Here is a 15412-nt window from a genome sequence, read left to right as displayed (position 1 = left end):
AGTCTCATTTGCTAGATCACTACCTCTGCCCACACTGAAAAAATGGAAGGAGGGTTGTTCAATTTACAAGTATGCATTTTGTATATGCTACATAATTGATTTATATTTCTCTCCAAAACATGATTAAATCTTTAAAAACCAACTAAATGCTGAGGAATTTTAAATCTGCATGTCTCTGTCATTTTAAGAAGAAAGAAAAAGGTTATGTTTTATCAGCCGGATGTTGAAAAGGCGGGGGTTTCCGGGCTTTTGTTTTCGGGACAGAAAACGGTTGTAGAAGACCTGCTGGCTCCGCCATTATCTCCCTCGCTGTGATATTTTCTGTGGATTTGGGCTGCTCTGGACACAATAAAGGTAAGAAAAAACGTATCAAATATGAGCCAGAGATAGGAGTGGAGTTTATAGTCAAGGTTTGAAAACGTTTAGCTTTTTATTTGCCCCGGTAACGTCGAGTAAAACCGAGTTAGTCTTGGTGTTAACTTTTTGGTCATTCACTGTTCTGCTGATGGCAGCGGTCATGGGTGCCGTCCTTAAATATCTTTTCATTAGTTTTTAATGAACCGGCGGACCGCCAGGCCGCAATTAACCATCAGTGGGTTTTAACAGACCAGGTGTTTAATTGGGACAGGCGTTTAATTTCTTCCTCACAAAAATCCGGGATGAAAATGTCACAAACTTCTCCAGCTTCTCGGTGAATTCTCTGGCATCCTTCTGGGCAATAGTTGTCTTCTGCCAGTTGAGTTGTTGCGGCGGAGGAAACGATTCAGCCGACCAGCACTCGCTGCAAACTCCTCATCTCTGCTGTCACTCACGGTGGCGGACATTTATTTTGCCCTGATCATTTTGCGGGACACTCTCTCGTGGCGTGCCCGTTTGTTGATAACTCATCCCCGCATGTTTATCTCAGGCTCCTCTCTAGACTTCTTCCTCCCTCCAGCAGGCAGCCTGGTCCTGTTGCTGTCCTCCTCGGACAGACGCTGAAGCTCAGTTTGATTTTTTCGCCCATCTCTCCCTCTCTTGGGGTCGACAGAGAAACGTCTAGCGGCTGCTTCTCCCGAGTTTTCCTCTGCATATTTTTAGACAGAAAGTTTGCTGCACCGGAGCCATGGCGATCAGTGGTCGCGTCTTCTTCCTTGATGTTTTTTTTTTATTTTTATTTTTTAATAAGGAGGGCTGTCGTTCTTGCTAGGCTTTAAAGTTAAGTTAGCTAGCTCTTTTATATCTTTTATGTCCATGTCCTTCCTTGAGTTGATGTTGTCTACACACCCACATACTTGATTTTTTTCCTTAAACATTTTTTTATTTTTACTGGGTAGATATCCTCCAGCCAAGGCCAATATTTGACATGCTTCTGGGCGCTGCTGTGTCAAAGGCTCTGTAGTAGTGGTGAGTATTACTCTTCAATTGCTTTTGTTGGTTTACTGGATCTGTTTAAACAAGACTGAATGGATTTCTCAGCATGATGATATTAATGATATTATTATTTTTTTAATATTGTGAGTACAGATAATTACTGCAAGTCCTAATGTTCATTTTTTGTTGAAACTATTTTGGAGAGATATGTCTAATCAGTCTCTCAGTACAAGACAAATTAATATAATGGCACCACAAACTACACCTTCTAAAATGGCTGTGTAAGATTTATTGATTTCTGGATTTGATTGCATTGGTGGGCCCTAATAAAATGCCAAGATTATGGGCTTAAAATTATGGTAAAGATTTGCTGTATTTCAGTTGGATGTGTGTGGGTGAGCTGAACTTCCATTTGTCTCTCTTTTTCTAGTGAATGTGGCAGTGTAAAGGGTGTTCAGTTGTTGTGCAAAGTAGGTCTGAATTACTTAATCATTATAAACTCAAACACCCGCATTTTGGACGCACCATAAGTTATCCATGTACTTATTCTAAATGTCCCTGTACATTTAAGACATGGAATGCTTTAATCATACATCAAAGTAGAGTGCATTCCACACAAGATAATCAGACACTAAAAGAGTTGTCTATTTTCAGGTGTCACTTATGTGCATGCAAAAATTTAGCTATTGAAAGGGAGTTTTTTGTTCATATAAACACACATCTGAAGAGAAATGAAAATGTTTGTTGCATGTTTGTTGGCTGTAGTTTCCAAACCAGTATTTATGGAACTTTTAAGTCTCATAAGAGTCGCCAACACACACCTCACACATTAGCTGATTTCTCACCAGGTATTGTAAAAACAACTACAATAGCATCTCCACCATTAGATGATTTGTTTTCTGATTGTCAGGACGAGGAGTGTGTGTTGGAGGAAGTTTCTGATTCTTCACGAGAGCAACACAACGCACTTCCAAGTGCAATTGAGCAGCAGCTTGCAGCAGCCTTACTAAAATTGGAATATTTAGTCCACGTGCCAGGTACAGCAATTGATGATTTTTTACAAGAACTTTACTACTTGATAAACACAGCATCAGTCACACCATCTAGAAGTGTTGTTGCTGATATTCTTAAGCATCACAACCTACAAGTTGATGACTCTGTAGTTACAGACATCACCAAAGCAGTATGCTCATCTAACCCTGTTCCAAAAGCAATTGAAAAAGGCAGGCCTCTTAGTACTTCATATCAACGTAAACAATTTTATAAGGAAAAATTCTGTGTTGTTGAACCAGTTACTTACATACTCAACCATAAAAAGAAACACACCTTTCAGTATGTTCCACTGTTGAAATCATTGCAGCAAATTTTAAATAATAAGGCCTTTCTTGATAAGATTATTGAAAATCATAGAGGACAGCAGGACATTGAACTTGACCCATCTGTTGAATTCAGGTCCCCTGAAGACGGTTTGCATTTTAAGAAAAACAGCTTCCTAAATGCAGAGGAGTTACGGCTATCACTGCGTCTGTATGTGGATGATTTCGAGACCTGCAATCCCTTAGGCACCTCTCGAAAAAAACACAAGCTTTGCGGTGTTTACTGGATACTAGGTAACCTGCCACCAGGCTCCCACTCATCTTTATCGTCTATTTATCTTGCAGTGCTTTGCAAAAGTTGTGATGTAAAAACATATGGTTATAAGACAGTCTTGGAACCCCTTCTTCAAGATCTTAAAGTTCTTGAGGACCACGGTGTGTATGTGCCTTTATTGGGTAAGTCTCTTAAAGGTACAGTGCTGAGTATTGTGGCAGATCATCATAAAAGGTTGGTTAACCACCAAAATGGTGATTTCAGTCCTGAGTAATTAGGACTGAAATCACCATCAATTTTAACACATACATTTGGTGATGTGCATGCTGAATTTTATGGGGGGGGGGGGGGTTGTCACAAGACATTTGTCTTCGGAGTCACTCACTCTGCCTGCCTGTGTATCATCACATCAATTTTCCCTCCACATTCAGACTGAATTTTTATTTTATTTTTTTGTGCTGTGTTGCCCATGGGAGTTTCTCTGAAATCTCTTTGTCCGTCCATTATAGGTCATACTGTATTGCATGTCATACTGATTCTTGTGGGTCACATCCTAGGCTTCTCATTTGTATCCACCTCTGAGTATTTTTTTTAGGTTGAACTTGAAGCTAGTACAGATAGATTTTATCAGCTAGTGGTTGGGCAAATTACAAAATGAAAGTGAGGTGAAAACACTAGGGGAAACACTGGTCATATTTTGTCTGAGTTAATTGCAAATGAGGAACCTAACATCATGTTGCATCAATTATACAACATAACAATAAGCATAAATCTTTTTTTCCTCTTTGTCACTTTCTTTCTTTTTACAGACTGAGACATAGAAGCATGAATACCCCGGCACTTCTTAAAGTCATCCTTGGTGACAACAGCAGCCAAAGCATGACTTTCCAAAATGGACTCCCAGGAACTGTTATTGAACTAGTTGGTGAGGTACGAAGACAATGTGGACTTGACTCTAACTTCAGACTTCAGTTTATGGATACACTATTTGGAAATGAGTTCATGAACCTCACTTCAATGGATGAAGTACAGGATAGAGGGACAATTAGAGTGATTACCATGACAGGTTCCTCAACTCCTCAGTGTGCGAATATACCCCCCACCTCAGCTGCCCATCACTCCCTTGAAGAATCATCATCCCTGTCATGTGGATGTGTTGACACCGACATACTCTCTTCACCGGAGTCATCCAGCTCTCGGTCATCTTGGCCGAGCATCTTTTGCGTTCCTCAGTTTAGTTATGATGCAGAGTGGAAACTTGAGCAGGGCAATGCAGCTTACAGGGAAAACGGTACATTGTTTATTCCAGATCCTAAACTGAAGTCAAACATTCTTGAGGGCCTAGTGCAAGAAATTATTCGGTACAAACTTTATGCTTCTGACAAAGACTTTAACACAGTTGGAGAGGCTTTAATCTCAAAACATCCTTGCCTGACTAAGAAAGGCTCCCTCTCTGGATATGCTGGATGGAAATGCAGAACAAACTGGCAATCTACCGCACTCACCTGAGAAAGCTTGGGTGTCCTGAGGTGACAATAAACTCTCTCAAGCACAAACCAGAGGGCAAATCAAGACCTGCCTTTGGCATTAAAAAACCAAGAAGGTCAGAAGTGAACTACTGTCCCCCCTATCCTATTGGAGAATCTGAGAAGAGTCTTGAGAGTGTGAGAATGGAGCTTGTTTCAGATGTCAAGAAGAGGAACAACAGGGAGGCTGTAAGGATGAAAATGGAAAAGACATTTGCATATAGAAGACAGGAAGTGGTTCGCGACGCACCAATGATAAAAGACTTCCAGGCGAGATGGCCAGCACTTTTTGAAGTAGGCGAGGTATGTGATTTATAATTCTCACTCTGTCTCACGCTCTGTCTCACTCACTCTCTCTCTCTTTCTTGCTCTCTCTGTCTCTCTCTCTCTCTCTTGCACACACAGACATTACAAACAAACTATTTGACAAAGTCACTTAGCAGACCCTCTCCCGAACTAAATCATTTATTTTTTTCTGAGTTTGTTGTTGTTGTTGTTGTTTTTAAACAATTACTCAGTAATGAAAAATAAATAATAAGAGTAGTGGTATTGATAAAATTCTAACACTGATCCAAGTTCTATTTGGCAATGTTCACTTAACAGACTTTGTCTCAAACAGGACATTGTTTAAAACTTGTCCCACCATGTGTTATTCACCTGATACTGTTGACAAAGGATTTTGAATTGATGTACGTGTAGCACTAAGTTTCAGCTAGAAAATATTTAGAGCATAAATGATTTTTTTTTTTTTAAGTATGATCATGACATTAGATAACTAGAAAATGAAGCAATAAAACAAGGAGCTTTTTGAATTATTCTGCTCCTGTACAAATATTCTAATTCAATATAAACTTACTGAAGCTTGATTGGTGTTCTTTTTTTTTTCTTTTTTTTTTAATGAATGCTTTTCCAAATTACTGCCATATCGCATGTTGTCTGTAATCATTCTCATTTTCAGATTAATGCTGAATTCAAGCGGATCACAACAATGCCCCTGCAGTCCAGATTTCTATCTCGGTTAGATGTTCACTCTGAGAAACTGATCAGACTTTTTAAAAACAGAGGAGGACAGATAGGCAGACGCCTAGGGGGCATCATTGCACCCATGGATGAAGTAAGTATACTCTCTGGGGAGGGGGTGTAACAATTGATTGTCTTCAAGACAAAAATGCCTTTTACCTGGACAAATGAGAATTTACACAGACATGAACTCAAACAAAACAACTTGTGCTTCTGCTTTTCTGCCTTAGGATGATGACGTGGATCTGAGAAGAGAATGCGTCATAAAGGCACTCTGCGTTTACCTGAATGAGGACCCAGATAATCTATTGAGAGAGTATGTGGTAAGTATTACTTAGGTTTAATATGTTTAGATGTTATCATATTTTGTATAAGCTTTAAAAAATCTACTCATGCCTCAGGCCAGAGCCACAGTTAATCTACTGACAGTCTCTGTCAAATACAACCACACACACACTCCTCTACCACACGCACTATGCACGCACACACACACACAGGTGACTGATGTGTATGAAAAGTGCCATATAAATAAAGTTTGATTTGATATCTTAATAAATTTCTCAATTCACATATGCAGTATTCCCTATACACGTGGCATGTAGTATAATTCCACTTATTGTTTTTTTTGTGAATTGTAAAGGCAGCAGATGAATCCCTCCTCCAGGAATCCATTGAGGAAACCACCATGGGTATCTACGTCTTGAAACACAGAGATGCCAGTGAAAAACCAGAGGACATTGGCATTGTCCTCGAGTCCCAGATTGTGATGCAGGATTTGGACAATGTTCCCTTAGCTGCTGCCATGTTGTTTGGCCTAATTTATTCTTTGAACTTGAACTACCCTGCTGAACTCAAGTACACCTTTGAAGTGCTGCAGAAGGTGGTCATGGAGCTTGAAGGCAATGCACTGTCCAAAAAAGCCCAAGTCCTGAAGAACAGACTTTATCAGTGAACTGGCTATCCAGGCTCTCTTGTAAGACATACCATATGCATTATTTCACCTATCTCTTCCAGTTGTTGGACTTTTCTTTTGGGTGGGTGGGAGGCTTTTCCTTTTTTTTTTTTTTTTAATTGAACTATAGCAGAATTTCCCCCCCATTTTTAGAGTTTGGGGTGATTTTTGTTTACTGTGAACACTGATAATTGGCAACAAGCCCCTATAATTGTTTGTGTTTCACAATATGGAACATTTACATGTCCTGTGGTCATGGTCAGGCTGTGTGCTGTGTACCACTGAGTGAAAGGACAGGTGTGTATTGCGTGTAAAGTGAAAATCCTTTCTGTGTCAGTGTGTTGTATGTACATAGGTGAGTTTTAAAGTGTGTGGTTCTGCTAATTGTTGTGCACAATCTTCCTCTATTATCCACACACCAATAATGTTCTATCTTTGTTGAAAAAAAGGCTATCAGGCTTGTTTGCTGGTAAAACTGTATGCATTATTTCATCCCCCATTTTTAGGGTTTGGGGTGAGTTTTCTTTACTGTAAACACTGATACACACTCACATACTCACATTCACGCTGACACACACCCAGACCATATTTTTTACACTGCAATTTTTTTTTGCCATCGTATGTCCTTAAAGATGTTTACTGCAGTATTACTATTATTTCTTGAAACAATGTTCCAATAAATATAGTGTTTACTTTATTTTTCCACTGAGTTGTCAATATGTGATTTACTGTACATATTAGATTACCCAGCAGGTTGTATTTTTAGTAATTATGAATGTTTATTATGCACTGTCTGGGATCAATAATTGAAGATATGTTTGTTGGCCACATGTGCTTCTTCATTTTTAATAAATGTAGGTGAAAGATTGAACTTTAAGTGGGGGTTGGGGTGTAGAAATGATTTTTGTAAATTACAAATCAGCTTTATAAAAGTAATTTAAATATTTAAAGTATACCAAACTTAATAGTGTCTGATTTACCTGTGGAAGTTGGGTTAGCTTCACGCAAAAAAGTTATGTTGATCCAACTGAGGATGATAATATATAATACACATTAAAGAAAAGCATTCATTTAACATAAAAAAAATCAGTCACTTTAGCATAAGCCAATCTAATATATATAACATCAAATAAATATTTGTAATTAATATAAGAAAGTCATGTTGGTTTAACAAATAATAATTTAATGTACAGAACATGAATATATCAATTTCAGTAAACATAACTTTAATATGTGCAACCGATGTCCATATTTTTTTTATGTAAATCCAACAGACTTTTTTTTTCAGTGCAAGTAATCAAGTTTCAATGTGTCTTTTTGTGTGTGTTTGCAAGTTAGGTCCTGAGTGCCTGTGTGCACTGTAACAGTAAATAAAAACAATATGTTTTTCCTAGAATCCTTTGCCCTCGCACAAACAGGCATGTAAACCCTGGCTGAGCTGGCCTTACAACAGAGTTCAAGTTAAACTGTGTATAAATATTAGTTACTGATAATGTAATTATTAATGTAATACTTATATTCTGACAACTGCTTCAAAAGGGAGTCCCTTTCTTTGGTCAACTCAGCAATTTTCTTTGATTGACCATCTTCTCTTTTCTTTGCAATACCCAGCTGTATGCAGCAGTTCTTTGCGTACAGCACAGCTGCTGGGGATGCTGGCACTCCTGAAATGACAGACATTTGTGTTAATTTATATCACTTAACTGTGAACTTAAGAGAAAAGTGACGCATGATGCAGTTGTAAAACTTATTTGCAGAAACTCATACTAAGTTGACGATTAGTTTATTCTACATAGTGCTGGTTGTGAATGTAGCAGAAAAAAAAGAAACATATCTACAAAGCGGTGAAATGAGAGTGTCTTGTAGTCTCATGCTAATAAAGGACAAACTATTCAGAGAAGTTTCTGACTGGTACAACAGCTGTTAGCTTGAAAGCTCCACTTTCATATGAAACAACAGTTAAACAGGACAAATAATTTTACAGGCATTATTATTATAATTAAGCATCAACCAACCAATTACCTACTGCCCAATTTTATTTGTGTCAGAAAGAAAAGAAATGCAAAAGTCCCTAACTGGAATAACACTTCAATAACATAATGACTCAATACAACAGCATGCTGCAGCAAATCATTTGAGGTCATGATAGAAATGCAGTCTGTGCATTTAACTGAAACATGCACTGTGTGTAACCAGTGAACTAAGTCCACTGTCTAAAAATGAGTTAACATGTGTCAAGTGCATATGGTGGCCTGTTTCTGCTGACAGACCCGCAGAAAGTCGTAGTGTAGCTTTCATTAATTACAGACATCGCTAGTTACCAGTCGGTTAGCCGGCAAAATTGCTAAGTTTGCTTTTAGCAATCACTACCGGAGCGACCACAGTCACGTGCGCACCAGAGCCAATCACTGCACACCGTAGCCATGTGCGCACCAGAGCCAATCACTGCAGAGCTCAAGCCCACGACATACCTTAAGAAACAAGCAGATTTATACCTGCAGCGGCGTTAGCTGGACCGGGATTTTGCCGGCAGTTCGGTCCCGTTCTGTTCTGTGCATCTAAACTGACTGTTGTGGATTTATGAGACTAAACGAGTCTGGACCGAGTCTGTTCGGGTCTGAGGAGATCCAGAGATGTGCGGACAACAAAGTGGAATTGGAATCTGTGAATGTTCGTGTGTAGCAAGCTGCTAGCTGCTAGCCCACCCACACGGCCCACCTCCCGAGTCGACGGACCCGACGCACCGGCATGTCCAAAACCGGACTTAGGGTAAATAATGTCCGCCACGCTTTTTCGCAAACATTGCCATCACGTTTGCTTTGTGTCTGGTGCAGAAAGAAATGGTAAAAACGGGCTTTTGTCACAAAAGTGTCCAAGCAGCAAGTTTGGTTGTTGAGGAACGGGTAAGTTGTGGGAGGGACGGAGGCGGATGAATGACAGGCAACGACGGTCGGTGTAGAGACAGCGATAGAGACAGCTATATTGAGAGTTGAGAGATTTGTGACATTTAGCGTGTTTGGAGTGTATAGTTAGTTTGTTATGTAGTGTTTAGTGTAGTGTGTTTAGTGTGTAGTGGAGTCGTTTTTTTGTTTAATGGGTCAAAACAATGAGGAGACTGCTGAGTGTGGAGCAGGCAGTGCAGCTCTTCATTCAGCTGGAAGGAGCTTAGGCAGACCTGAGCATTGCCTGCATTTAAATGTAAATAGTTACATACAACTTTGTAAATTCTTAAAATGTATGCACATATTTAGCAAACAACAATTCATATATGCATTTTAATTAATAAAAAATGGTTTGTTGAACATATTTATGGTTTTCACAGTAAAAAAATCTAAGTTTTTCTACTCGGATTTTATGTTTTTTTGTGATTTTAGGTCCATTGTGTTAATACAGTATGTCAAATTAAAAAAATAACTGTACAGTCACATGTGAGGTTGTGCTGAAAATAATGACGGCAAGTAAATAGTTTTTAAGGTGAAATATAATGGCAAAATCAAAAATAGTCAAAAACGGCCAATTACCGTATTGACCCGGATATATGACGAGGTTTTTTTCGGTGAAAATTATGTGGAAAAAGTGGGGTCGTCTTATAATTGGGATCTAACCGTTAACCCATGCTGATAGTTGTCTGGGTCGCTACACGACCGCAACGGCAGAGGGCGCCAGCTTGTTGTAGCGACGTCACTGACACTGTGGCTGGGGTTATCTGTCAATCACAGCGGAGAAGAAGTGACAGGAGATGAAAAATGGAGAGACGCAGTGATTTTACGGAGCAAAGTGGATCAAAAGTCGGGCAAGTTAACAGACATCTGAGGCAGAGTTATGATGCTAATTTTAAGATAATGATGATCAATGCAGCGGAGGCGCCAAACAACTGTCAGCCAGCCAAGAAATATGGAGTTACGGAGTGTAACGTCCGAAGATGGCGGGTCCAAAAAGACCGTCTGAAAACGCTAACAGTAAGAGAAAAGCTTATCGTGGTCCTCTAAGCGGCCGCTTCCAAGAGATTGACAGGAGGGTATGTGAGTTTGTTATTGAGAAACAAATTTTGGTTATCAGAGTCTTTTTCTGAAGATTAGTCTTGAAAAGAGGGGTCATCTTATAATCAGGTCAATACGGTATACAGTGGTGCCCCCAGAACATTTTCATTGGGGGGGCCAGATGGGGCCAGTGAAAATCTTAGGGTGGCACACCAAAATGGTCCTTCTTGTGGCAACTCAGATTCAGCTCCAGTCTGTGGCTGCGTATTGCATTCCCCTTAACTCTTTTTCATTAAAGACAATATGCATCCAACACATTTACCTCAAGTTTGAGAAACACACAAACATTTCAGAAAAACACAAAAATGTTGTTGTTTCTTCTTTTGCTTCTTGCGCTGACTTCCCGTCAAACTGCACACCTTTCAGCATATTAGCACCCCCACAGGTGGAGATTTAAATTACAGTTCCCTATTGAGCCAGCACCTTCGTCAATCGGGGAAATTGGTGGGAGCAGTGGGGTGGCCAGCAATTTTCCAGGGGTGGCCATGGCCCCCCCCTGGCCCCCCCCTGGGGGCGCCACTGACGGTATATCCTGGAATATCAGATTTCACAACAAACCTAAATATCCCTGACGTCCCATCTTCAAACACAGCGTCATTTGGCCGTCCATGAAAAAGCTACTTAACCTCCCACTTTTCTATAGGAATACATATTTCCTACGGCCACTGCACTATTATGAAAACAAAGTTTTTCTCTGACGCAGAGGCAGATATCTCCACTTTAGCAGCACTTACAGTACATCCACCAAACTTTCTAGTTTTGTTAATATCTATATTCTGAAGGTCTTTATGGAGGAGTTTGTACATATCTCAATCATAGCGATTTACAAAACATTTTCTTCCTAAAAACATATGGTGAAAATAAATCGTCTGATTTATGGAGAGACAGACAGAGCTATCAAAAATTCCCTCCGTAAAACCTTTTCCTCTAGCATGTTGACAGGAATTATAACAACAACAAAAAAGGAAATGGAAATTAGGAAATGTGTGCAAATAAGGGCACCTTTCAAATATATCATGTGATCTGATAAATTACCTCTAGTCATGTCACTCAGTCACTAAATTGCATTGTAGGTGATGTAGGCTCCAGATTTTGAAAAAGAAGAATATGTGTAGTTAAAAAAGGTGATATCTCCAGTTCTGCTATTTCAATTTTGGAAAAAAAAAAAAAAACCTGGCACCTACATTACCCACAATGCATCTCCTTTTTCTCCTGCTTGTAAAAAAAGGAAACGTATAACAGAAATGTTGTTTTTGGGCAAAGTGAGGCAGATGGATAATGAGATTTGCTGGCCTTGGGCTCTGCCAGTCTGGATTCCTCAGCTGTCAGAACTGCTCTTTTCTGCAGCCCTGACAACTTGGGCCAGCTGTGTTTGCTGGTGGAGATGTGACAGCAATAAAACATCAAACTAAGTTGTTGGAGATCAATCACAGTCTGTCCAATTCATGTCAACTCAGAGCACCAGTTGTGTTCCACCTGTGTGCTTTTGACTGCATTTAAAACAGCAAAATCATGCTTTCTCTGCCTCATTTGCTGTTTAGATTACTTTGATTGAAAGGTATTAGGGATGGTGCCTCCGCAAACATACATGTTGCCAATATAAACAACTTGTATATAAATGAGCAAAGAGCGATTTGCCACCCACATACACACAATTAGCAAGGTCTTCATAACATAACTCTTGCGAGTTACACTTGCAGTAGACAGCTGCCAAAACACCATCTCTCAATAATGGAGTGTAACCCAGGCCTCATTTCTTGACATTTTATGAAGTCTAGTCTATACAGTCAACATATGGATCTCAGGCCAACATAAAACCCATCCTGGTTTAATTAACCTTACTGGAAGACCTTTAGAGATTAGCCTATCACCGTGGATGTTTTTTTCTCAGTTTCTACAGAGCAGGCACTGCTCTGTAGGTGATACTAAGGACCAAATCTCCTATGCCATCAGTTTTCATTAACAGACACAACTAGACATTTTCCAATATGTCGAACTATAACAATCCTGGTTTTCTCACAATGCATAATATTGTAGCAACCTGGTAAATGTGTTCTGTTATATGCGTTAAATGTTTTATGAAAAGCTCTAAATGTTCATGTTGTTGGTGAGGAGCAGGAAGTGACGTCAGGAGATTGGCGTGGTTATGTTTTGGTTCCGGTTGAAGGAGGGCGAGAGACAGGAGTTGTGTTGTATGGCGTGATTACGGCCAACAGTAATCAATAAGAGTTGTGACAATAAATGCACGTTATAAGACCAAAAGCTCACAAGTCCATTGTCCGCATAGCGGTCCCGGACGGGACGCTACATTGGTGTCAGAAGAAAAAGTAAACGGACTGTTCGTTGTCCTGTGCTAGCAGCTAGCTCTGGAGGCTAGTAGGCTGCGGAGTCGGTGTCGCGGTGACGGCTGTGAGTTGGACATGATGCAAGGGGCCGGAGCACGGCCGAAGGTTAAGAAGGAGGAGGAGGACAGCATCGGAGCACAAGGCCCGCTTAAAGAACGCAGCTAAGGAGCTAGCTGCCGCCGCGGGAATGAGCCCTTCTGGTCCGCAGCGGAGCGCGGTCACGCTGTCCGACGCAGTGACGTCAGGTCGGTGTGACAACGCGCAGACTGTAAACAAATATGGCGGCGCCCATCACAGTCAGGTTCCGGTCAAGACTCCAAAATACTCCGGTAAGACGGATTGGGAGGCGTTTCATGCCCAGTTTGAACTGTTGTCGCAGGCTGGTCTGAAGGTGATAAAGCTCTACAGTTAGCATTGTGCCTGACAGAGGAGGCGTCAACATGCTTGCTGCTACTGAGCCCAGTTGAGAGGAGTGATTACGGGGCCTTGGTCAGGGCCCTACAAAGACATTACGGACACTGTGAGCAACCTGGCCTCCTGCGCTCTGAACTGTGTGGCAGGCGCAGACAACCGGGGGAGCCGCTGCGTGTGCTGGCGAATGACATTGAGACCCTCTCGAGGAGGGCGTACGCCCACATGCCCCCTGCAGTGCAGGGTGAATTGGCAAGGGACCAGTTTGTGCAGGCTATAACCCCCAGAGAGCTGCGTGTCCAGACTCAACTAGCGCACCCCTGTACCCTGCAAGAGGCGCTGGAGCTGGCCTTGGAAAGAGAGATTGTGGGTGCTGGAACTTCAGAGAGTGGTCTGAAGGGCCCTGTGGTGAGAAATGCTGTGGAGAGCGGGCCAGACGGTGGGAGGCCGGCATGGGTGGACGAAATGACCGAACTGATCCGGGCTGTAGCACTGCAAACATCTCGCAGTGACACACAACCCCGCCGACGCCCCCTGGTCTGTTTGGGGTGTGGCCAGACTGGCCATATCCTTAGCAGGTGTCCCAAGCAAGGGAGAGGTCAGGGAAACGACGCGGGGTCCGTGTAACTGGGGCGATACGGACCCCTGGAGCTGTGTCCCATGCTGCGTCGCCACTCGCAGGAGGAGCCCAACAGCACAGACGGGGGAGCTGGGCTCCGCTCCCTCCTGAAGCAGATGACGCGGCAGAGTTAGTGATGGTGGTGGGCTGGACTCATGTCGGGGATTTCTGCCATGTGCCCATCACCCTCGCTGGAGCCACATATACTGCTCTCGTGGACACGGGTTCCACAGCAACACTGATGAGGCCTGATGTTGTTCCGGGGGGAACGCAATTGGAAAAGACGACAGTGCAGCTGCGGACAGTGACTGGCGAACTCGCTCCTATGCTGGGGAAGGGGAGAGTGACTCTAAATGTAGGGGGTTTGTCAGTGACCTTTCCTGTGTGGGTGGCGGAGGTGCAGGATCCCTGTATACTGGGATTGGACTTTCTGAGGGTTGTACGCGGTGTACTGGACCTAGGGGAGAACACGCTAAGCTTCCCTGGAGGCCCCACAGTTAAAATGACATTCCCTGCACAAACACCAAGACCCCACCGGCTGGCTGCAAAAGCCACTGAGGCTCGAGAATGCACCTCAACCACACCAGCCAGAAGCAATATCCCCTCACTGCCTGGCTCAGGCGCTCAACAGGGAAGTTTTCCCACTCTTTCAGCTGTTTGTAACCCACCCCTGGTGCTGCACGTCCCGCACTCCCCAGTGACACCCCCGTCTACACACTTGGACCTCCTCCCCTTGGTCCAGCCACCCGCAACGGAGGAGGTGGATCGAGTGTCGGCGATGAGAGAGATTTGGGAACGCAACTGTGATGGGCTGGAGCCGTGGCAACAAGAGGAGCTGTGGCAGGTGCTGTCAGAATTCAAGAACATTTTTGCCCTGACGGATGGGGAGGTGGGCCTTACTCACCTGGTGCAGCACGAAATAGACACTGGGGACGCACAGCCTATTAGGACGCGTCCCCGCCGTCTCCCCATGGCACACCGGTCTGCAGCAGACAGCGCGATTGAGGAGATGCAGCGCGCAGGCATCATTGAGCCCTCAGACAGCCCGTGGGCTTCAGGAGTGGTAATGGTGTCTAAGAAGCATAGCCCGAAGATGAGGTTCTGTGTGGATTACAGAGCGCTAAACAGTGTGACAAAGAAAGACTCGTACCCATTGCCCCGCATCGACGAGTCACTGGATCTGGTGTCTGGTTCGTCATGGTTCTCTTCACTTGACCTACGCAGTGGCTACTGGCAGGTGCCTCTCAGCCCCGCAGCCAGACCAAAGACTGCCTTTTGTACAAGTGGGGGATTGTGGCAGTTCCGCGTCCTTAGTTTTGGCCTGTGCAACGCCCCAGCCACATTTGAGAGACTAATGAACAGGGTGCTGGCTGGCATTCCCCGCCAGGAGTGTCTAGTATACTTGGATGACATTTTGGCTCATGGGAAGTCCTTCCAAGCAGCCCTGGGAGCACTTCGACTGGTGCTACAGAGAGTGGCGGCAGCAGGTCTGAAGCTCCACCCCGACAAGTGTCGGTTTATGAGAAAGGAGGTGGAGTTTTTGGGGCATAGACTGG

The 15412-nt window shown here is 42.8% G+C and overlaps 1 protein-coding gene across 4 annotated transcripts; it reads left to right on the top strand.

The window, feature by feature from the left end:
- The first annotated feature begins 270 nt into the window (after nucleotides 1–270).
- On the top strand, nucleotides 271–7138 carry LOC115576886 (uncharacterized). Of its 4 annotated transcripts, none has more exons than XM_030409493.1 (9): nucleotides 271–354; nucleotides 1317–1386; nucleotides 1784–1823; nucleotides 2264–2390; nucleotides 2806–2963; nucleotides 3753–4772; nucleotides 5428–5583; nucleotides 5720–5812; nucleotides 6130–7138. In XM_030409493.1, exons 6-9 carry the CDS (start codon nucleotides 4410–4412, stop codon nucleotides 6439–6441), a joined length of 924 nt encoding a protein of 307 aa, XP_030265353.1. In that variant the 5' UTR covers nucleotides 271–354; nucleotides 1317–1386; nucleotides 1784–1823; nucleotides 2264–2390; nucleotides 2806–2963; nucleotides 3753–4409; the 3' UTR covers nucleotides 6442–7138. The 4 variants fall into 4 exon arrangements, with proteins under 4 accessions (XP_030265353.1, XP_030265355.1, XP_030265356.1 ...); XM_030409495.1 differs by having other exon boundaries at nucleotides 2806–3125; XM_030409496.1 differs by lacking the exon at nucleotides 2806–2963.
- Nucleotides 7139–15412: the final 8274 nt, after the last annotated feature.

The sequence above is a fragment of the Sparus aurata genome, chromosome 24 (genome assembly GCF_900880675.1).
Source record: "Sparus aurata chromosome 24, fSpaAur1.1, whole genome shotgun sequence".
Taxonomy (NCBI): Eukaryota; Metazoa; Chordata; class Actinopteri; order Spariformes; family Sparidae; genus Sparus; species Sparus aurata.
This window is presented reverse-complemented; position numbering and strand designations above follow the sequence as displayed.

Coding starts and splice junctions, on each gene's coding strand:
- LOC115576886 (XM_030409496.1), top strand. CDS start 4,410: ATGGAAATGCAGAACAAACTGGCAATCTACCGCACTCACCTGAGAAAG. Junction 4,773..5,427: donor CACTTTTTGAAGTAGGCGAG/GTATGTGATTTA, acceptor TCTCATTTTCAG/ATTAATGCTGAATTCAAGCG. Junction 5,584..5,719: donor TCATTGCACCCATGGATGAA/GTAAGTATACTC, acceptor TTTCTGCCTTAG/GATGATGACGTGGATCTGAG.